The sequence below is a fragment of the Podarcis raffonei genome, chromosome 15, assembly GCF_027172205.1.
Source record: "Podarcis raffonei isolate rPodRaf1 chromosome 15, rPodRaf1.pri, whole genome shotgun sequence".
NCBI classification, from domain to species: Eukaryota; Metazoa; Chordata; class Lepidosauria; order Squamata; family Lacertidae; genus Podarcis; species Podarcis raffonei.
In genome coordinates this window covers 31,324,813-31,347,867 of record NC_070616.1, presented here as the reverse complement: position 1 = coordinate 31,347,867, position 23,055 = coordinate 31,324,813, and the positions used below count along the sequence as shown (strand labels likewise).

At 43.4% G+C, this 23,055-nt stretch overlaps 1 protein-coding gene across 7 annotated transcripts in view; it reads left to right on the top strand.

Annotated features, from left to right (window-relative positions):
* Positions 1–23,055, top strand: part of ST3GAL4 (ST3 beta-galactoside alpha-2,3-sialyltransferase 4) — a 181,937-nt gene that overhangs the window by 96,863 nt on the left and 62,019 nt on the right. For 3 of the 7 annotated variants that reach the window (XM_053367293.1, XM_053367292.1, XM_053367294.1), the window contains 2 exons: positions 3,840–3,966; positions 5,552–5,622. In XM_053367293.1, the coding sequence (XP_053223268.1) occupies positions 5,584–5,622 (39 nt within the window). In that variant the 5' untranslated portion in view covers positions 3,840–3,966; positions 5,552–5,583. Of the gene's footprint in view, positions 1–3,839; positions 3,967–5,551; positions 5,627–12,250; positions 12,270–16,254; positions 16,316–23,055 lie in introns of those variants that run through there. The other 4 variants (XM_053367298.1, XM_053367296.1, XM_053367295.1 and 1 more) reach the window with 3 other exon arrangements.

The window sequence follows — 23,055 nt, the reverse complement described above, 5'->3', positions numbered from 1 at the left end:
CAACGCTACATCTATCCGTCAGATCATAGAAGTCCCATCTGAATCTCCGCCCCCCTGACACCAGCTTAAGATTCTAGCTTTACTCCACCTCTTCCTCTGTTCCTTCTTTCTCTGGGTCCTTCTGCTAGTCGGAGTCTCTGCCCTCCGAGATTCTTCTGACGCTGATTCTCCCGACTCCTCCTCCCCCCTCTTTCGGGCTTTAGGACCTGGCTCCCAATCCGGGTTTTCTGCTGTCCCGCGCTCCTCCACATTTGAACTTGGCGCGCGCGCGCAGCCTCCCACTTTCCTTCTGACCGTTACACTTGTGTCACTGCTCCCCCTTTCGGGGAGGCTAGCTGGACCTGCCCTTCCCTCCGTCTCCCCACTCCCCGATGGAGGAGACGCTGGTCCTGACTCCCATGCCTCTTCTCCCCCACTGTGCTCTGGTGGGGGAACTGGCCCTACTTCTCCGCTACTCCTTTGGGACTCCCCTCTGGTTCCCTGTTTATGGATCGTCCCCTCTGGGATTCGCCTCGCCCTTACCATAGGCGCCCCCTCCTGGGAATCTTCTGATTCGCTGGAGAAGCTCATGGAATCTCTCGGTCCACTGTCATATTCCCCTACGCTCCCCTCTGATTCCTCTCCTCCGCTCTCTATTTGCTCTCTCCCCTGCTCTTCTGCTCCTGAGCCTCTGACACACGCATTCTACTCATATAAAAACACGCTGATTCCCGGACCGTCCGCAGGCCGGATTTAGAGGTGATTGGGCCAGATCCGGCCCCCGGGCCTTAGTTTGCCTACCCATGTTCTAGGTGCATTTTGCGACAGGGAATTTCATTAGTGCGAGCAGCTTCTGAGCTCTGGACACAATACTGCGCTTAAGATTTCAGATTAAAACTCCAGAGTGGAAGGAAAGGTGGACCTTTTTCTGCCTCCCCACTTCCAGCTACTCTCTGAAGACTGGAGAAGAGGCCCCCTTATGAATATTAGAGGGGTGGGCAGGGGAAGGACTATTAGCCCATGTGAAAAATGAACATAATATTTTAGCTGCAGCTCATTCATTTTCAGCTTTGTATTCTTGTTATAAAAAAGTGCCCCTTAGGTTCCATTTAGCTCCTAGCTTTCATATCTCAGTTTTTTAGACATTCCATTGTTGCACCCATAACCTAGGTTTAAGGTTCCATTTAGCTCCTAGCTTTCATATCTCAGTTTTTAACCCTGCCAGATTTGCAGGGAGCTTAAAGGTAAAGGGACCCCTGACCATTAGGTCCAGTCGTGACGGACTCTGGGGTTCCGGCGCTCATCTCACTTTATTGGCCGAGGGAGCCGGTGTTTGTCCGCAGACAGCTTCCGGGTCATGTGGCCAGCATGACTAAGCCGCTTCTGGCGAACCAGAGCAGCGCACGGAAACACCATTTACCTTCCCGTTGGAGCGGTACCTATTTATCTACTTGCACTTTGACGTGCTTTCGAACTGCTAGGTTGGCAGGAGCAGGGACCGAGCAACGGGAGCTCACCCCGTTGTGGGGATTCAGACCACCAACCTTCTGATTGGCAAATCCTAGGCTCTGTTGTTTAACCCACAGCGCCACCCACGTCCCTCTGCAGGGAGCTTACAAGTAGATAAAAATAAATGTAAAATATCTCCAGTAACTCAATAGACATAGAAACAGCAATGAATGAATGTAGAATGAAGGGATATATTCCCTTTGTGCCATTACACTACCTAAATGCTTTATTTGGGCTGGAGGTCACCAGCCAGCTGCCTCTTGTTGTGACCCGGCATTATAATTCGGTGACTTATTAGGGTGTCAGGATCCACCTGAGCCTCTTTTAAACTGAGTAGGACTTAGCATGCAGTTTGCACAAAGTGAGAGTGCGGCTGGGGCAATGAGCCGTTCTGTGTCCTGCCATTCCACGCTGGAGCCGTCGAGCCCTGCTGTGCTCTTGAGATTGCTTTGGCTGACTGCCTTTGATGCAGCGAGCCTTAGCAAAACCCGCCAAAAGCATTTCTGCATGAAGCCGTGTCACTTCTCTCCTCAGGTTTTGGAGAGAGCGTGCTTGTTTTCTTTGGTTGCAGCTTGGTGATTCACTGGGCGGTGAGGGAGCTACTTATCACACATCCTTGTTCTCCTGCTCTTAAGCCCCGGGACTTTCAGAATAGTTGACGTTTTTCTAAACATCAACTAATAGCAACAGCAGTGTGGCATAGTGTCAGAGCAAAATTGTAAGGAGACCAAAAAGTTGATGAGGCCTGGGTGGAAGAAGGAGGACTTCGCTGGCTGGCCCTGGTACAAAACTGGCGCACCGCAGCAGAAAAAGGCCCTTTCTCCTGCCACCACCCACTTCAGAAGGTGTTGGGGAGAGATTATAAAACTTTGGCAGGTTCTTGTGGGTAAACTTCAGCAGTAGATATGAGGGAGAGAAGGACTCCTCTTTCAGGTATAGTGGTACCTCAGGTTAAGTACTTAATTCGTTCCAGAGGACAATTCTTAACCTGAAACTATTCTTAACCTGAAGCACCACTTTAGCTAATGGGGCTTCCCGCTGCCGCTGCACTGCCAGAGCACGATTTCTGTTCTCATCCTGAAGCAAAGTTCTTAACCCGAGGTACTATTTCTGGGTTAGCAGAGTCTGTAACCTGAAGCGTATGTAACCTGAAGCGTATGTAACCCAATGTACCACTGTATCTGGAAACCTTGTTGGTAGCCTTGTTTTTAAATCTATCCGCCTTTCTGCTTAAAAGCTTCTGAGGCAACTGACAACAATAAAAACAAATGAAAACGATACCTCCGCCTTTAAAACAACATTTAAAACCAACAAAACCAGGCATTCCGCCTTGGTCTCCTTTGACAGAATTAAAGCAGCACGAGCTTATGGTTTTAGTGTGTTTCTTATGCTTGTTCAGGTATGTTCCCTCTCTGCCATGGCTGCAAGGAGATCAGAAACCTTTGCTACCAATTTCAACTAACCACAGTTTAGTGTTATGCCTGGATCCTAAACTGTGGTTTATCATAAACTATGGTTAGTTCAGTCAAGCCAGGTTTATAACCTATGGCTTGAATCAACTAGTCATAGTTAAGGCGGACCGTTGCCTGAGTTTAGAAATAATGCCAAGCTATGTTTGAAGTTGTGGTAAGGCTTTGCTGTTGTTGTTAAATAAGGTTTTTGAGGGGGGGCACTCTTGGCACTCTTGCTTTAAAATTCTTCAAATTGGCTGGCTCCCTGAAAATCTACAAATACCGCCCCCCCCCCCCAAGAAAATAGATAGAAGACACATGGTCCTCTGGAAGCGGACATGCTCCTTTCCATTCCTTCTCCTCCCTCCCTTTTCCATTTTTCTTTTCACCACTTCACACTTAACATTTTGTATTTATTGAACATGCCCCTTCCTCATTGGACTATAAAATAATAATTATTATTTAATCTTTTAAATTATTATTTTGCACCTCAGGTGTGTTTTTTTAAACACTTTTTTAATGCTTCTGCAAACCTTGGAGTTCCCTTTAGCATGTTGATACCCCCCCCCCCTTGGTAGTCCTGTTTTGGCTACAATATTCTCAGGTTGCTATTGAAGGAACAGGATGGAGCAGGACCGGTTGGAAAGGGTGGCAATCCCAGTCGGTGTGTCACTGTTATTAGTCTAGGCCGACTCTCCCCCTCTTCACCTTATGACAGCTGATCTGTGCAGATCTTATTTGCTTTCTATTTAATGTACTCCAAAGTATGCAGCAAAAGTAATAGCCATCTAAGTCTGTGAAAATACGGCTTCCTCCTAATGAAGTTGGAAGCAACTACGTAATGAAGCCTTGCAGCATCGCTTTGAAGTACGTAGCATTGTTATTGTTTCTCTTTTACAGATGGGGAACCTGAGGCACAGAGAGTCTCATAATCTTGCCCAAAGTTTCCCACTAGCCCAACTGGAAGGAGAAATCAGGAGTCCTGCAGCTGCTCGACACCACTGCATTGCATAGTGTGCAAGGAGGGGTAAGCAGAGCATTGTTGGTAGTAACTGGAATGAATGGACTTCTTTCCAATGACAACTGCATTGGCGCCATCTGGATAGGCTTTATTAAATGTTGTCTGCCTGCCTGCTGCATCTGGATGATGTCTGCTAGCGTGTTGGCAGGAAAACCTCGCAGAGAGAAAGGTTTCACCGTGGCTCTTTGAGTTGGAATTGGTAGGAATAGACAGGGATACTCAGTAGGCTATATGTAGACATTGACTTGGTTCATCTAGTAGAAGCTATTACCACCCCTTCCCTCAGTCAACCATGCAGGCCAAAGTATAACAAAAGCTGTGATTCTCTGATTAAAACCACCATACCCTTGTTCCAGAGGCCAGGCCAAGTGATGACTGATAGGATTGCAGCTATGTAGAGTTTTAGTGCCTTATCAGGATGTAAACATTCCTGTTTACAATACAAAGAAATCCTTTATGCAGTCTTTGCAGCTATTTGCACAGTGGCCTCAGAGGGAATGGTTGAAGAAGAGGTTGTCATCATAGCTGATATTTCAAAATATGCTACACAGACAGTGGTTATTGGGGTGCAGCCTATAGGCTATCAAGGGCTACTAGCAAGGATGGCTAATTTCCACATCCACTATCAGAGGCAGGATGCCCCAGAATGCTGATGCTCTCAGGTACTACTTCTGGGCTTCTCGTGAGCATCTGTTGAGCCGCTGTGAGAACAGGATGCTGGATAAGAGGGGCCTGATCCAGTGGGTTCTTCTTGTGGTCTTACAACAATTATGGAATCTGGCAACTTGAGCTATGCTCTGGTAAACTTATGCAGTGTGGCAGAACTTCTCAATCCAGGTCAGAATCTGGTAGGTGCAAATTCCATAAGCACCCCACTTTCCCCCTCTTCTCTCATTTTTTTGTGGCACACTGAGACCAGTTCCCACAAGCTTTTCAGCATGGCAGGATATGAGTTATCACAAAACATGGGTTGAATTGCAACTGGCTGTTTGGGCAAGCAGTTACCTATCCTTTTGTCTTTTATCCAGATTTGTGACTTAACCCATGAGAAACTGTTCTACCTGTGGTGAGATTCATGTTCCGTCTCCATTTCTGGAGCCTCTCTGGGAATGTTTTAAACAAAAGAAGAAACAAGAAACACAGATTCCTTTGTGTTTCCTGTCCTTCTGCCTCCTCCCCACTTGTTTAAGCCCATTTCTACGGAGGGGTGCTTCTCCTTGTGTCCAGTTACAACTCCCCAAAAGCCATCAAACACCAAGACTTATTGAAACGTTTATGTAAATTCAACCTCAGCTTGAATGTGTACTGTGCTAAGGGCCAGAGCTTAGTGGTAGAACATTTGACTTGCATGCAGAAGGTTGTAGGTTCAATCCCTGGCATCTCCCAGTAGGACTGGGAGAAAGACTCCTGCTTGAAACCCTGGAGAGCTGCTGCCAGTCAGTGTAGGACATGCTGAGCTAGATTGACCCACGGTTCTGACTCAGTATAAGGCAGATTCCTAAAGCAACACTCAACTGTCCATTTCATTTATTTACCTTATTTTACTGCCCGCCCAATTCATTTGCATTTTTCTTTGTTTATTTCTCCACAGACAAAAAAAATGGGATTGTAGATTCCCAGCCCATGGAGGTGATGCTGTCTTGGTTTGGGAAGGAAAGGACTGTAAGTAAGTAAAGTTTTAAAGATGCATTATATGGTAGCTCGATGATGATTAGGAAGCATGGAGACATGTGAAATGGACAGCAATGTGTTTTTCTCTCCCAATTTTATTTCTCTCTGCGACGGGCCTGTGGTATGCTTTGGAAGCAGATCACAACTCACCTCTGTGTCATATATTTCGCTGTACTGAGGTGATAACCAAGTGTCTCTCCATTGCAAATATAGCCAGGTTTCTTAAAGCCAGTTGGGACCCTGTTTGGAATTAACACGTACTAAGTGGGAACTGCAAGAAAAGTGCCCTACATTTATAGGACATGACTCCCCACCTCCTAAATAATTCTGGGAACTGTAGTTTGTTAAGGGTGCTGGGATTTGTAACTTTGTAAGTGGTGAAGAACAGTTCCCAGGATTCTTTGGGGAAAGCAATTTAAGCGTGCTCTAGATGTATGGTGCATATACAGCTCCTGTTCAGGATTCCATTCAACTCCATTCTAATCCCCTCCCCAACAACCAGCCCTCATGGGGTTGTTTTGGGACCCCCCCCCTTAAGAGTCGCTCCCCCTGCAAGCCTTGGGGTTTTCACTAAGAGTGCTGATACCTTCCACTTGGTTGGTGGGTGGTGATGTTTTCACTACTTAAAAAGCAGCATTCACAGCTTGAACATTAGAAACAGAAGACAATGAATGTTGTGTCCTTCCTTTCTTAATTTGGAGCCAGGTTGATCGCAAAAGAGTCCCTCTCTGTGCTTCTTCTCCCTGCTAGAGAAATGTACCGTATTTTTCGCACCATAGGGCGCAGTTTTTCCGTCTTAAAAACTAAGGGGAAAAGTCTGTGCGTCCTATGGAGCGAATGCAGGGGGGGAGGCAAGCAGGAAAAGCCCCCAAGAGCCACACACACGCTTCGCACGGCTCTTGCGGGCTTTTCCCCAGGAGGGAGAAGGGACTGACGTGACCAGTCAGTCCCTTCTCCCTCATCTAGAAAAGCCTTGCGCAATCTCTCCAGTCGCGCAATCTCTTTAGCCGTGCGCGCCTCTCCAGCCGCGGGAGGCTGTGCAAGGCTAAAGAGGAAGCCCGGGCAGCAAGCGCGATCCATCCCGCTCGCTGCCCGTGCTTCCCCTTTTCCTAGCACGCCTCTCCAGCCGCGGGAGGCTGCACAAGGCTAAAGAAGCCAACTTTTTAAAAATCTCTCTATCTCTACCTCTTTTTCTTTTTTCGTCCTTTCTCCACCCCCTTATTTTCCTCTGTATCAGTGTTTTTATCTAGATTAACGTTTTAGTTTGGAGGGGGGGAGTGTTATAAAAAAGGAAACTTTGCAGCTTTTATTTTAGTATACAATAAAAACAGATTACCGGTAAACAAAACACAAGAGAAGGAACTAGCATAGAAGAAGAAGAGAAAAGGGAAAGAGGGAGGATACAAAGCCATTTACCAGAGGTAGATCTTAACCCTTGCCTCACCTGGGAGCTTCTCTGGGCAGGAATTCCCTCGGCTTAAGTGGGGTGAGGGAACAGTGGCAGGTAGGGGGGTACCTACCTAGACACTGAAGCCACATGTCTCTCCAATGAAAATTGGGAGTGGGCATTGTGTGAAGTGGCTGTGGATCTCCAGCCGCAGAAGTGTAGGACTGTATAGAGTTGGGAGGGTCACCCGAGGGTCATCTAGCCCAGCCCCCTCACAATGTAGGAATCACAGCTAAAGAACGCCAGGCAGATGGTCCCCCAACCGCTGCTTAAAAGCCTCCAGTGGTGGAGACCCCCAACAACTTCCGAGGTCACAGAATTGCAGGGTTGGAAGGGAACCCCAGGAGTCATCTAGTCCAGCCCCGGTGGACAGCGGGCACGATCCATCCCGTTGTGCAAGGCTAAAGATGCTGCTCAAGGCTAAAGAGGAAGCGCGCAGCCTGTCTGTTGCTCTTTGGGGCTGGGGGGGGAATAATATTTTTTCCCTTGATTTCCCCCTCTAAAAACTAGGTGCATCCTGTGGTCCGGTGCGTCCAATAGAGCGAAAAATACGGTATATATACAGGCTGCGTACATAGAGGCTTCCCACACTGTGGCAAATATGAGTGGGGATGGGGATTACCTCCACCCACTCTTGGAAGCTGCTATTTGCCAATATTAAAAGAGACCCAGGAGATCAAATCTCATATCTCAGCTGTCTTATAGAGTTTATCCCTTACTGTGCCCATTTTACAGATTGAGGGATTGAGGCTGGAAGAGGAAAGAGCAGCTTGCTTAAGGCTACGTAGTGAGTTCATAGCAGAAGTGATTTCTAAACCAGAAACTTCCTAACAGCTTGTCTCTTCTCTTCTCTATTGTACCAGTTGTCTTTTTAAAGTAGTCAGTGGTTATTCAGGTATCTTCACATCCTTAAGTTTAGCATTCACGTCATTGGATTTTAAAAACAGATTAAACTGCATTTTAGAGTGCTTTTTAAAGTATATGTCTGATATTAGATAGGCACCATCTCAGTTGTTTTTTCAGCACCTAATGAAGTCCTTCCTCTTTCAGCAAGCATTTTAAAGTAGAGATCATTCCCAGTCTGTACTGGCATTGTTTTAAAATGTTTTGATTGTTTTATCACCTGTGTGTTTGCTACCCTGGGCTCATTTGGGAGGAAGGGTGGGGTATAAATAAATAAAGTATTATTAGCATGTGTTGCAAGAAAAAAAATGTTTGTGGAATGTCCTGGGTTTAAATGTAAGAATATTAGAACTTTATTCACAACTTACACTTGCAAACAAAGGTTTTGTGCTTAGAAATAAGGTAGCCTTGAAGCTCTGATTTCTTGATGCAGACATAACCATGGCCATGAGGCTGGTAGCTTCTTGTAGACTCAGGCAACGATGGTTAGGAAATAGGGAGCTTGCTTCTGGAGTTAGTATTTATGGTGATGCTGCACTATCTACAGCAATATTTAGGATTGTTGGCTTTTAAACCAGTGGTGGAAACCAGAGTTCAAAGCTGCTGGCTTGCACTAACCATGGCTAGTGCCCATTCAGGTAATGCTGCACCATAATTAACCCTAACGAGAGAAGGGAAGGTGGAATTAGCACAGGTAAGAGAATGGAGATCTGTGTGAGCCTTGATCTACGCTCCCAATCTCCTAACTCTGCTTGGGAGATTATTAGTGTTTACATCTGTACTAGGGTTGTATTTGGAACCCAGTAACAAAAGCTTCCAACATGTGATTGTTATCGCTTCAGAGCTTTTACCACAGAATTAGCATTCCTAGAAAGTGTGTCGTAGCGATGTAGGATCCTTGAAACATCCACCTATTCAATGTTGACTTGGCGTATGATACCTTTTGGTTTCTTTATTGCATGGTAATGGGTACATATTGCTGTTGGAACGATGACCCTTATTAACGATCACTTAATGATTATTTTGTTACCACTTAACACCTTTTAGCTAACATGTTGGTAAAAAGTAAACACACTTTTATTCCTTCGTTTGGTGCATGTTTATGGATGCATTGAAAACACGAAATTTTGTTAGTTATTAGTATTTTACCCTGCCTGTGACCCATTTTTTTTGTCATGTTGTATTATTTATGTGTGTACGATTTTGTAACAATAAAATAAAAAACCTAACTTTCTTTTTAATTTTAGTAATGTTATGAGTCTTGAACTAGGTGCTGCTGTTTATCCCAAGTATTTTAAGATGCAGTCCAAGAATAGGCATATTTAATTTTCCTTCTGCCAAATAAGTGGCACCAATGCAGCTCGTTTCCTCCCTGTCCTCTCCTAGTGACTCTTTTGGTGGCTCTGTGTGAAACATCTGAGCAAAATTGCAGCTGATTTAGGTTTGATGAGGCCCTAAGCTACTGGAGGTAATGGGGCCCTTTATATGTCCAGCTGTCCTTTGTCAACAACCAATTGTTGCTGTTTTTTTGTGTTGAATATATGCTATATTCTATTTATGGACCTAATAGGTATCAAAAGCCATTTGCACATAACAGAGTAGGACACAAAACACTGTTGCCGTATGCAGGTTTTATTTTATTTGTTTTTTATCTTAAATTTTGGAAATGTACATCCAGTTTTTTCCCCCTTTACTTTTTTTTGGGGCCTCCAACAGAGTGGAGCCCTAAGCTATAGCTTGTTTAGCTTATATGTAAATATGGCACTGGGTGTAGGGAATTATTAGTTGTGGTATTAGCACCTAAACTTACATATATGGCATAGCTTTAAAGACTTTTTTATGCTGACAGCCCTGTGCAGTTTTTTTAATGCTGCTTTTATTGTGTTCTTATACAATCATACCTCGGGTTACAGACGCTTCAGGTTGTGTTTTTTCAGGTTACGGACGCGCCAAAACCTGGAAGTACTGGAACAGGTTACTTCCGGGTTTCGATGGTTGCGCATGCACAGAAGTGCTAAATTGCGCTTTGCGCATGTGCAGAAGCACTGAATTGCAACTCGTGCATGCGCAGACGCGGCACTGCAGGTTGTGGACGCTGTGGGTTTTGAACGTGCTTCCCGCACGGATCACGTTCGCAACCTGAGCGCCCACTGTATTTCTGTACTCCACCCTGATATGAGAGGTAAGTAATTAAAAGCTTTTATTTCACTGCTAGATTAGATATTCTGGGTATATTCAAGCTAACCCGTTTGCATATGTGAACATGCTCTTTTCTTGAGGGCGTTAGAGTCAGAGGACTTTGGTACAGGTGTGGCTGTTGAATGCCAGAAGTGCATGTTAAAAAAAGGCACTTGTCAGCAAGATAGGTTCTCAAAGCAGAAGTTGGCTTCGCCATATGAAAAGGTGTTTACAGTGTGAATCAGAAGAATGGCTTTGCCTTGGCTCTTGAGGAGATTCAGTTGCTCTGCATGTGTGCATCTTTCTTGGTAATTTTGGTGGGAGAGCTTTTCTTGGTTCACATGCTCTGCAATGTTACACTGCTTGAAAATTCACCCATGAAAGTAGACACAGCTGTCATCAAAAGGCGTTAACAGGTGTGTGCATACCCATTTTTAATACATTGGACACAGGACAGGAAGTAAAGAGTCTGTCAGCTCAAATTAATGCTTCTTGAGAGTGAATAGCAAAGGTTCATGCATGTGATGAGGAAGCCCCATCCCCACAGTCTCTATGGGCATCTTTTGTCTTATTGGTTGATGTGGCTTTTCATTCCCCCTTCTATGTTACCTCCAGGCAAGTGGCGCAAGTAGCAAATAAAGATTAAATTAATTTCAGGAGGGCAGTGGGACTCTAGAATTCTCTTCCTAACTCAAGCTTGCTTGCAAATCTATGAAAATATCTTCTAAACTCAGTGCTTTTTGTCAAAGTTCTTAGATAACAGATGCTGTTTACTTGAAGGTGCTGAAGACAAAGATATTGCTTTGGGTTGTTGTTGTTTTTAAAAAAGAAGCTATTATTACAATTTGTAAGTGTCTCAAAAACTCAGTGAATTTACTGTTAAAAAAACCAAAAAGAGCTGTTGCAAATGATAGAAGCTGCACCTGTAGAATTTCTGCCTAGATGTCCCCCCTCCCCTCGTTGAGCTGAACAACCAAGATGTGAGAGTGCATGGAGTCTAATCTGTAAGCCACTGTAATGTTTAAGACCGTACTAAAGTCTTGGCTGCTTATTTGGCATGGTAGTTTGTTCTTTACTTTACCATTTCCGTATTTACTGAAGCTCAGCTGGAAATTGTCGGCCTTAACCTTCATCTTGAACCAAAGCTGCTGTTGTTTGTTTTATTTAAACACATATTTAAAATGATACACATACTTAAATGCCAACACTGCTAATGCATGAGCTTTAACAGGGGTTGGGCACCTCAAGCCAGGAGCCAACTGTGTCCTTCCAAACTCTTTTGTCTTGTCCTTGGGACTCTTCCCCAGGCCCCAGCTCTGACTGGCCCTGTTTTGCATCCTCCATAAGTGGGTTTTTGTTTCTGTTTCTGCCTGGCTGGAATGTGTCCTTCCAGTCTGACAGTGCCTCTTGCTTGCCTGAATGAATGAGAGAGCACTGTGCAAGTGTAAGCAGAAACTAGCCTACTGTACAAAGATAGTATTTCCATTCATTGCTCCACTCATTTTTGCCTCTGCACAACCAGCCAAGGGGACCCTACACTGATGACAAAAGGTTCCTCACCTTTGAGTTAGAAGGAGAAACCATTTTAAAGGCCATCCGATTTGGTGTACAGGGGTGAGAGCTCACAGGTACCTGTGGCTTGCAGGGAATGTCTTTTAATGTCCCAAATTTTTCCTTAAACCTTTGTGGCTTTTTGCTTATGGCCACCCCTGCTGCCAACAAATCGCAAGGGACAGGTTTCAGAGCTTTCTTTATTTAACCACACCAGTTAATCAGTTAAAGTTTTCAGCTTTTGGCTTACTACATCCCCAGATCCCTGGTCAGATAACTGCCTGTATTAGCATATCTTTGTAGCCATTGCAAACGTGGTATCCAAAAGCAGCCTTTACAGTGCTGCTATGAGTGTGTTGTGTGTGTGCGCACGTATGTGCGTCCCTCGGCTGTGAAATTTTCCCCAGTTGCTGACTCCCGGTGGAAAGGTTGCAGCTGTAAACAAGGTAACTATGATAAACACAAGGAGGGGGTATCCAGCAAGCAGTCAGGTTGCAGGTGTAGCTGGACCGCTGAAAAGATCACCTGCATGCAGATTAGCACAGCTAAGACACCTCAGGTAAGGCAGAAGCCTACTTTTGTGCGAAAGTGGCCTTTTGCAGTGTGTGGGAGGTGTCTTGTTAAGGTAGTGGTTTGTGCAGAAAACTATGGCAAATAAAATACATTTTAGTAGCTGCTTGGGAGTAGGGGAAACTTGTTTGTTTGAGATTACAGTGCTGGTAGTCACAAAGGGTGGCCAGTTTGTGGCGGGAGGAAGGTCACTTTTCTTGTGATGAAGGTCTGGAATCCATGGGCGTAAGTTGTAACCCTACCCATTGGCAAGCAGTCAGGCTCTGTAATAAAACTTGGTATAACCTGACAGTTGAGGAGTCAGAGTTACAGAACATGTGTATAGGGAGCACTGCATGTTAAGCAGTGTATCAGAACATATGGGATTTTTTGGTCTTCTTGACAAAACTTTTCTATTCCTTATCCTCAGCCATTTTTTCTCAACCATGCCTAAATTACCATTGGTTACAGTTTTCAGAGACCAAGTAAAAATGCACACGGGAGGGAGCAATGCAGCCCACAGACTACCCTTCTGAAGTGGAAAGTGGACTTACCTGCAAGCTGTTGAGATTCTGTTATAGTTTTGTTGATTAGAAGGATCTCACCTTTGGCACTGATCTGATCTGTCATCTTGACCATACAGGATCTTTGGCTGATCCTTCCTTTTTCAAAAATGGGGAATATCTATTTATTTAAAATATTTTAGACCTGTCCTTCATACAACTAGATTCCCTCAGTACAAGGGGCAATAATAAAACAGCATAACATGCTGTTTAACATGTGTTGCTGGAAAAGTGGTTGCAATCTGCTCAACAGGAGCCTGCATGTTTGCACTAACATTGTGTGCAAACTGAGACTGTGTGTGCATGTGTGCTTATGGGAACATTACTTAAATACTACCAGCCTTATTGTGGATTACATTTTAGATAAGCATAAAGTGGGGGGATTAGTACCACTTCACCCAATTCACTGTTAACCTGCAACATTAATAGCTTAAAGAGGCTATGACAGCCAATCACTAGCATGAATTAGATATATTTGTGGAAGGTATATTTAATCATTGTTTATAGCCATAATAGCTAGAAATGCAATATCCCTGTGTTCAAAGGGCAATAACCTGCATATTACCAGATTATATTATAATATTACCTTATTAATAGGATCCTGATGCATGTGTCAAAATTTGCTACATGCTACATATCTGAAGCACATTTTAAACCAGCTCACATCTTTCATGGATTCTCCCATGTAATTATCATCAACTGTAGTTTTGTAGGAGTGCTTAGACACTTCTTGGGAGTCACAGAATAATTACCTACAGTATTTTAGTTTTGTAGAATATTTATACTTTACATTGATTACCATATAGATTTCTTATTATTCACAGAGTATTACAACATTTAGGGCCAAACTAGATATGAAGCCATTTACACAATTAGCAATTTGTTTTTTTGTTTGTTTTTTAAAGTGAATAGCAAGCACAAAGGTCTGATCCAGATCAGGACCTGGGCTTGCAGGGCAGGTTGCTGGGGAGTTTAACACCTCTTCCCCAGTTGTAGCCTGGACCAGGCCAGTCACAACTGCTATTTACCTTTTTTCTTTTTAATTAGCCATTGTCTTCTGTTATATTCTGTTGGAAGCCGCCCAGAGTGGCTGAGACAGCCCAGTCAGATGGGTGGGGGACAAGTCATAAATAATAATAGTTACTATTATTAAATCACTGTTATTATTGACAGCTGCCATAGGGAACTGACGGGTTCTGAGGGGATTCTGAGGAGACTGGACAGAGAACAGAGACTGGGGAGATTGCAGGTCAGGGGGGAGAAGGAGCTGTCCAGAGAATATCATGGTGGGGAGGGTATCATCATCATCATTTTATTTGTATGTTTCCATAGCTGAAACTATGCTGAAGGCAGCTTACAGCACGACAAGATTTACATAATTACAAACATAACAGAAGTCAAACAATAAATAAAACACATCAAAAAGTATACAACCAAATGGAAACAATTTCCATGTAAATCATAAGAGCTAAAACTAAAGATACAACAACAATATCAATAACAGCAACATGCTCTCTCTCTCTTTTTAAAAATATTTTTATTAGACAATTTCAACAAAACAAATTATCAATCCAAATAATCAACTACATTATTCCCCCCTTTTTATTCCCCCCCCCCCAAAGACTTCCCTCAGCTCCCCCCTCTGGTTTGTTTGCACATTCCTCTTCTCAGCATGTTAAAAATGGTACATATCATTACCTTGTCTATCGTATATTCTATTCTATTAATAAATTTGTGGATGTTTATTAGCAACAAGCTCTCTCAACCCCCCCCCCCCCGGTAAGCAATACTCCAGCCCAAGGATCTGTTCAACAGCCTCAGGTTTTGTAGCTGGAGTCAGTCAGCACTCCACTCTCCCAGGCCAGATGGGAAAAGGCCAGCAAGGCAGGGTGCAGGTCTTCCAGGACTCACAGCCAACACAGATAAAAATTTAAAACAACACAGATAAAAATTTAAAAACAATTTAATAGAGGAGCCCTCTCTGTTGAGCAGCAGCCGCAGGCCTTGTGAAGCCTGTCAGGCCCCACCCCAAGCCAGGTGGAGAGAGGCAAGGGCAGGGCCCTTCAAGCCCTCAGCAGACAACCCTCCATCACACAGCTGTGCCCATTCTGTACCCTGCCAGGGTGTATGGCTGAGCTGAAGCTTACACCAGCGTGTATCCCAGGACTGTGTAGCCAGAGGCAGGTCTGACAAGACTGTGAATGCTCTCTTGTGTCTAACTTGGCTATTAGATTGCATTTCCTATTTGCTTGGGCTTAGTCCATATTTTTATTTATTTGTTTGTTTGTTTTAATTTCTATACCGCTTTATATTTTTAATAAAAATCTCAAAGCGGTTTACAGCATATTAAAATCAATAAACATTAGCCGGGCGATGTTCCTCCGGCCTCATGAGGAGCCTCTTCAGTGGGGCTGGGTGAGTGTGGGCCTGGCCCCCTAGGCCAAGTGGAAAGGGCCTTGCGGGGAGCGGCCTCACAGCCGTTAGTTGTGCCTTTAATTCCATTGTTCTCATATTAAGTATAGTTTCACACATGCAAACACGAATGTCCAGTAGTGTGCGTGTGGGGGATCCATATTGGGACCCTAGTTCTAGGGTAGGGTGGGGCTTTATTTAAATGCCCCTCCCCATACAGTGGTTGAAACAGATTGAACCTCTTTTTTTTTGCAATGCAGATTGCAGTAATGGGCCCCTCAATCTGGATTGGGACCATAGTGTTAAAGACCCCAACCCCTGTATAGAAGGGGCCTGATATGGACTCATGCTGGCAGCTTGTAGAAACACCACACTTTGCTCAATGACCCAGTTAAGTTCACTGCGTAGCTTGAAAGGGACTTTAAATTATATACCTACCTGAGTTGTTCCTCTTGCTTTGCCTCCTCTATTCTCCTGACTTAAATGAGTCCTGGGTTTGTTCCTCCACTTCTCTGTGAAGCTGTCCATTAGTCTCCCCACCCACCTCCTTTCTGGAATTGTGGAGGCTGATGGGCCAGGAGGCACTGTGGATTCTTTGGGAGAAGACGTGCTGGCACTCCATCTCACTGTAGTTTGAATTCATATCCCATGGTTCCCTCCACCAAAAAGACCCCAAGCAGAGCAACAAATAAATGTCACCATGTCTCGTTCTGCCCTCGCTTGCACCCTTAAGGAAGCAAGATGGTAATATAGAATCAAAGTGTCTGCCACATCATAAAAAAATGCAAAGATGTTAATTTTTTTGTTATTTGAATTTGGCTCGTCTTGACGTTGTAGGAAGGGATGGTGACTTCATCCAAACAAAACCCCAATGGAGGTCTGGTTCTGACATGCAACTTAAATGGTGGTGTTGGTAAAGTCGTGTGTGTGTGTGTGTGTTTTAAATAAACAGATAAATTTTAAAAAGCCTAATTAATCAAACAGGAGCTGCCACCTTGACATTCCGCTGTTATAATTTAGAATCCGAAGGATAACATTTGAAAGAATGGAAGAGACAGAAGAAAAGCACAGTGCTCTTGAGGTAAGAAGTTGCACATTTTTCCAGGAGGTAATTTGTGTTTGAGATAGGTGGTTCTGCACAATTTTGCACATGGGTGTGGCTTATATGTGTCATTAAAAACCGGCCCAGATTTCTAACCCAGGAGCTGCACACATGTAATCAAATCCTTACGGACAAGTGATATAGTGACGTTGGGCAGTTTGGTGCAGAAAGTTTGAGGAGTGTGCTTGCTCCCCATAATCAACCCTTATACAATATCCTTGTGTTGACTGTGCTTGACATATTTCTAAGAGCAAACCTTGGAGCCCTACTTTTCCCATTAAATCTTTGCCAGTTTCCTGCTAAATGAACATTTCCCTTTGAAACCCATCTTTCAGTGTCATTTAGACAACAGATGAATTAGTACTTGCCAGCAAGAGGCTTGTTCTGTTTATCTTCAGAAGTTTTTTCCTCTTTACAACAGTGCTTCCTAGCACTTAAGTAACATGCCCTTCTTCTTTCAGTGCATGCAAACTCACTGGGCTGTAAAAATGAACTGCAGTCATGACTTGATTGATATCTCTCTAGATATTTGTTATTATTATGAAGTGAACATGTTCTCTGAAAGGGTTTCTAGATATATTTTCTGCCACTCCTAGCTACGACTCAGTCTCATGGAAAATGCTATTTGCAAAGCCTATTTGCTTGATTACACAAATCTCTTTCCCCGAAATCATGTGCTGATGTGACCACAGGTTCAAATAAAGGGAATAATGTCCAGTATATTGTAATGTGCACTGTTGAAATTACTGCATAACACTCATCCTGACATCTTGCTACTAGAGTTTTGTATTTTTGGAGTGCCCTTTAACAGCTCTCCCACACTTTGCCAGCATGAACCAGTCAGCTGTTTGTAAGCATTTTGGGTAACAAATTAGGCTGCAGGAACCATGAGATGATGTGCATAGGCACACATTTCTTATACCAGTTTCAGGACCTGCTTGGGATATTTTAAGATGTCACAGGATTTTGCTAACCAGGGCTTAAGCCGCATGAAGGGTGTTTGCAATGGTGTGCAATGTTGCGAATTGTCTGACACCTCAGTCACTGTGGACAGAAGTAGAAAATGGACTGCACATCTTCATTGTGATTCTGGCTTTTAAAAAACCGGCTGCATATTTTGAATGCTAAGTTCCAGCTTCATGATGTTGAACACCCAGTTTACTAGGTTTCATTGGCCTTGTCCAGACATCATTCTTCTTGTACAGTGGGGGGGGGAGGTAGCAGGGGTGTGCCTCATGGCCCCACTGCTGACCCTGCTGCCCTCTACTCATTAGAAGGCCAGATACCTGCAGCACGGAAACTCTTTTACATTGGAGAGCTCCCTGTGTGATTCAGAACCCATATGTTCAAGGTTCTAAACTGGGTGGGGATTCTCTAGAAGTGCTGCATTTTTCCCTGATCCAGACGTTTGCTCTCCAACCAGTGCAGGAAATCTGGGACAGTGCCAGGGACGTGACGGAGGGAACTGACTGAGCCAGCACGTCCCCTTTCTCCCCTCCTACAATTCCAGTTCAACAAGGGGAAAGGACACTTGCCATAGAGCTGAACTCTCCCATCGATGTCAACTTCTGCAATGCTGTAGCTGAGTTTGCTAACTTGCAGTCATTAAAATACATGCTAAAAGTGTGTTTTTTTTAAAAAAATTGGGCATGTATAAGAATGAGAATATAATGGCAAAGGGCCCTTCCCCATGCATCTCTGATGGTATGGTGAGTGTTTGCTGATGTGCTCTGTAATCTGTCTGCTTGCTCATGTAGCTGTGGTAAGCATGACTGTACTAGAACTGTGGGGAGCAGGGCAAGACAGCCCCATAGGCATATTTAATTTAACAGGCAATCAGATCTGATTTCTTAAGGGAGTAGAATTGAATGAGAATCAACACCTTGTAAGATTTTCACTTGCATCCACACACTGCAGTATTTATCCACCCATACACTGAGATTTACATTTGGGGCACCTCTCTGGGCACCCCCACACCTGGAAGCAAGGGAGGTGGCAACCAAGGAGAGAGAGTTTTGTTGGTGGTGGCACCAAAGTCAGTGCTTTATCGTGTGCCTTGTTGTCTTTGTTGCTGTTTGTTAGGTATAATATTTGTATTTTTAAAGATGCTTTTGCAAGCTGCACTAAGAGTGCTAAGTGGTTATTGAAGGTTGGGATATAAATATCAGAAATAAATAAGGGTCCTTTTCATTAGCTGATAATACTGCGCTTCTGGGACTGTAACACTGAAGTATATGCAGATGGTCAGGGGAAGAATGCTGTCTTCCTACTCATTGGCAGGCTCTTGCATCTTGGTGATGGGTAGATAGCTTAGGTTAGACTAAAAGCTGGTATCGCTAAATTGTGGAGCTATCACTCAAGGAATTAGTTACTCCCTGCAAAAAAAACAAAAAACAAAAACCTTGCTGTGAATGTAGTGGCATTAATTTGGAGATGTAAGCGCTCAGAGGTTCAAGAAAAGTTTCCCTACTGAGTGAATTTGGCTCGTGTGTGTTTCAGATGACACTGCATCCATGCTGAAAGAATGCGTAAGGATGGTGTTTGGGGCTATAGTGCCTAGCTCTGCATGTTCAGAGCACATTGGAAGGAGCTGTTCATGTTTACCTGTAGTGCTGTGTGGGATGGGGGGATACGACTCTGATTGAGCCAGGATCTGCCCTCAGGTAGAGAAAATCCATGCACTTATACATAGGTATGTGCATAGAGTCCCTTATAATGCACTTGGAAGCCATGTAGTGGGGGCTGTAACTAGCCAGCATGTTCCCCTCACATAAGTGTTGTGGGGAGGTCACATAACTGCCCCCACAACATTAGTCAGTAATGGATCCCTATTGGGTAATGGATTCCAAATGTGCTGTTAAGAATGAGCTCAGGTTCAGGAGAACAGCTTACTGGTGGAGTAGCCAAACCACATTGGTAAGTATGACGTATTGTTATTTGTCATCACTCAGCGAAATTAAGTTTGCTCATTACTGGGCAGTACAGCCCTATAGAATTTTTTTTTTTTTAATGAAACAGGATGTCAGGATGACTTACATTGCTATATATATATATATATATATATATATATATATATATATATCTGTAACAAATGTCAAGCTTTAAAATAATTTGAGTCATATAATTAATAGACCAAATGCCGTTTCTGTTAGCTGCTGCCCTGGGTAAATCCACAAGTGACCTAATGACGCATGTTTTATTGCAACATAGTAAAATGTCACAATGCTTGGAACCTTTCCAAGTGCTGGTGAATAAATCAGAAATGTGAAGTTAGAATGCTCTTCGCAGAGTTCATCATAATTATTTTATCATTGTTACAGGACATAGTTCGATCCCTTAATGGAGCTGGAATATTTTTTTTTTTAACAGTGTGTCTATTTGCATATGTTGTACATACTCCTCACCCCACCCTGGCACATTTCCAAAAACAAATCTTTCCCTAAGAGATCTGCCCAACCCTTTCATCTTTACATAGAAATATTTTTTTGGAAGGCTTCCATTCATTTTAAACCTTGAAATGCCTCCTATATCTGGCTTCATTTGATGTTACTTTTTCAGTCTCCCCCCTTAGAGACACTTTCAAAAACTTGTGTTGGCTGAGAAAAAACAATCTGTAATCCTACACTTTTTTCGTAGACAGGTGTAGGTACATCAAACCTGTAATGCAATATGGCCAGGAAAGAAACGCACCCTTTGTAGATATCAACCTCCACAAGGTAAGGACCTTGCCAGTCAGGCCTGTGGATGAGCAGAGCTTTTCTTGCTTCCCTTACCTTGTTTCTCAGGCTGGGGTTAATCTTTCAGTTCTGAATGTCAAGGATGGAGGTGGTATTAATGTGCGGCAGCTGAGGAAAAGGTGAATTCAGTGCTCGGGATTGTTAGGAAAGGAACTGAAAATAAAACTACCAGTAGAATCATAGAATTGTAGAGTTGGAAAGGACCATGAGGGTCATCTAGTCCAACCCTGCAGTGCAGGGATCTTTTGCCCAGTGTGGGTCTCGAACCCATGGCCTTGAGATAAGAGTCTCGTGCTTTACCAAGAGAGCTGTCCCAGCTGTTACACAAATTTATGGTCTGACCAAAATTGGAATAAAGCGCACGGTTCCTATCACCTCACCTCGAAAAAGGATATTGTAGAGCTGGAGGAAGTTCCAAAAAAGGCAACCAAAGTGATCAAGCGTGTGGAACAACTCCCCTTTGAGGACAGATGACAACATTTGGGGCTTTTCAATTTAGAAAGGCAACATGATAAAAGTGTATGGAATTACACATGGTATGGGAAAAATGGATAGAGCAAAAAAAATGTTCTCACTTGCTCATAACCTGACATCATGGACATCCAGCGAAGGTGAATGTTGTAAGGTTAAGGACAGGAAAAAGAGTGTAGTGTATTATTCATCTGTGGAATTTGTTTCCGCAAGAGACAGTGATAGATGGCCACCAACTTGGATGGCCTTAAAGGAGGATTAGGCAAATTTATGGAGGATAAAGCTAAGTCCTGCCTCTACTGGTTTTGGTTGTGAGGAATTCAAATCTGCTATTATTTTTGGGATTGGACAACATTTAGCTTGGTAAGCCTACATTTGATGAAGAAGGAAATAAACTTTTTGGAAAACCAGATAATTTTAATTTTACCTTTTGAAAATGTCAGGTAATGCTAAATAATAATAATAATAGTATAATATATAATTGCAAGTATCTGGCAGTCATTTTTAATTACTAAATTATATTAATATAGCAAAATATTTTTTTGAATTCCCAAGTCGTGTTACAACTTTTTAAGCGTCCCTCATTTTTGGAATTTGAAAGGTGAAAAATTCAACATGCCCTATTGGGTCATGAAGAAGAAGAAGAGTGAGCTCAATTGGTAGAGCATGAGACTCAATCTCAGGGTTGCGGGTTTGAGCCCCATGTTGGTCAAAAGATTCTTGCATTGCAGTGGGGTTGGACCCTTGTGGTCCTTTACAGTTCTATGATTTTATGCTTGCTGGGGCTGATGGTACTTGTAGTTCAGCAACACCTGGAGGGCCAAAGGTTCCCCATAACTGTTTTAAGTATTGAAGGAATGCCTCTGCGCAAGGGGAGCTTCCATTAACTGCCTGAGTCAAAGAAGCCTACAAAGCTGTCCCATCATTGGTCTATCTAGTCCCGTGTATTATCTGTTCTGGCTATTAGTACCTTTCTAGGGCTTGAGGTAGCAAGGCATTTTCCCCATCATCTGCTGCTTTTGATTTAAGGTACCAGGGACTGAACCTGAGATCATTTGTGTTCCAGATCTATAGCACATTCCCACAGCTCCCATGTAACTTGAGAGACTGAGCTCTCCATCCCAGCAAACTTTATTTACTTAGCAGTAAAACTTCTGAAAGGAAAAGGTAAGCTACCTACATACCTGACACAGGGACAGGGCATTAAATTTGCATCACTGTAAAAATTTACTGAGGTGATATAGCTATTTCCTTATTGGATTGAATGGTAAACCTGGTAAAGTGGAGGAAAGAACATATATTTGCATATGTCAAAGGGCAAAATATCTGCTTTTATTGCTTAACAATAACTTTTAAGACAATAAAAAGAAGTTTATTCAGCCCTCATTGGGTGAGATTGTATGTCTTCCTGATGCACTGTGAAAGAGCTTTCAATGGCTTTCAAAATATGTGCTACAGCAGGGCAAGGACGATAGTGTCCCTTGCAATCCTACTGTTCTACTAAATATCTTCCCACTTTCTAAAACCACACCTGCAGAATCCTGTGCCTCTGCTGTTCTGCTATAGTAATGTCCTGTTAAGGCCAGTGGCTTGAGAATAGACTTTTGAACTGTTGGAGCTAAATGCAGTCAAGTTGCCTTGCCCTTTGCCTACAGAGCTAAGTAAATATAATGCAAAACTAGGGTTGAGCCAGGATTCCCAGAACCTGTGTCTTGCAAAATACACTTCCACGAACCAATGTCCCCCCTCCCTTCCTGTTTTGGTCAGGATTTATTCGTTTGTTTCACCTCTAAAATGGAAAGCGACTATTCTCTCATTCAGTAGCCAAGACCTCATACTGATCTGGCATCGTGACATCCCACTGTCACATGTGAGGGGCTACATTGAGTCATGATCATGAATCCATAATCGCTGATTGGCTGGATCATTAGCCAACTTGAAAAGCATGCAAAGCATCTGCCAAGAGGGATGGTGAACAGGAGAAAAATATTGAGGGGCCATCAGAATATTTGGGAAGGGTCAGACTCCCTTTTACCTATCCAAATTTTATCAGCCCTACCTAAGAACAAACAATATAATTTACTTTCATGTGTTCTTAACTAAGTTACTTAATTTTCTATTAAAATTTTACTTGGTCAGTAGAGAGCAGCAAGGCTGAATACTCAGTGGATTCAAATAGTAAGCCAACATGGTCAAAAACGGTCTGGGATTGAACCTTTTCTTTTTATGGGGACTTATTTTTATGTGGAATAACACTGAAAACTGGAACCCACTCCTCAGCTGCAATTGGCTCTACCCTCTCATCCCCATCTGTGTGTATAGGTTTGACTTAGGGTTTGATCTGCACAGGTGTGTTGAGCCTGTTGTTTGAGGAAGCATAACTTTCTGGCCCAAAAACCAGCTTGGAGTGTAAAACTGGAACACAGGATGGTCTTACTATGACTAGGTTTGCCACTTGTCCTGTATAATACAGGATTGCCCCGTATTTCAATGTAAAATGCAACATCCTAC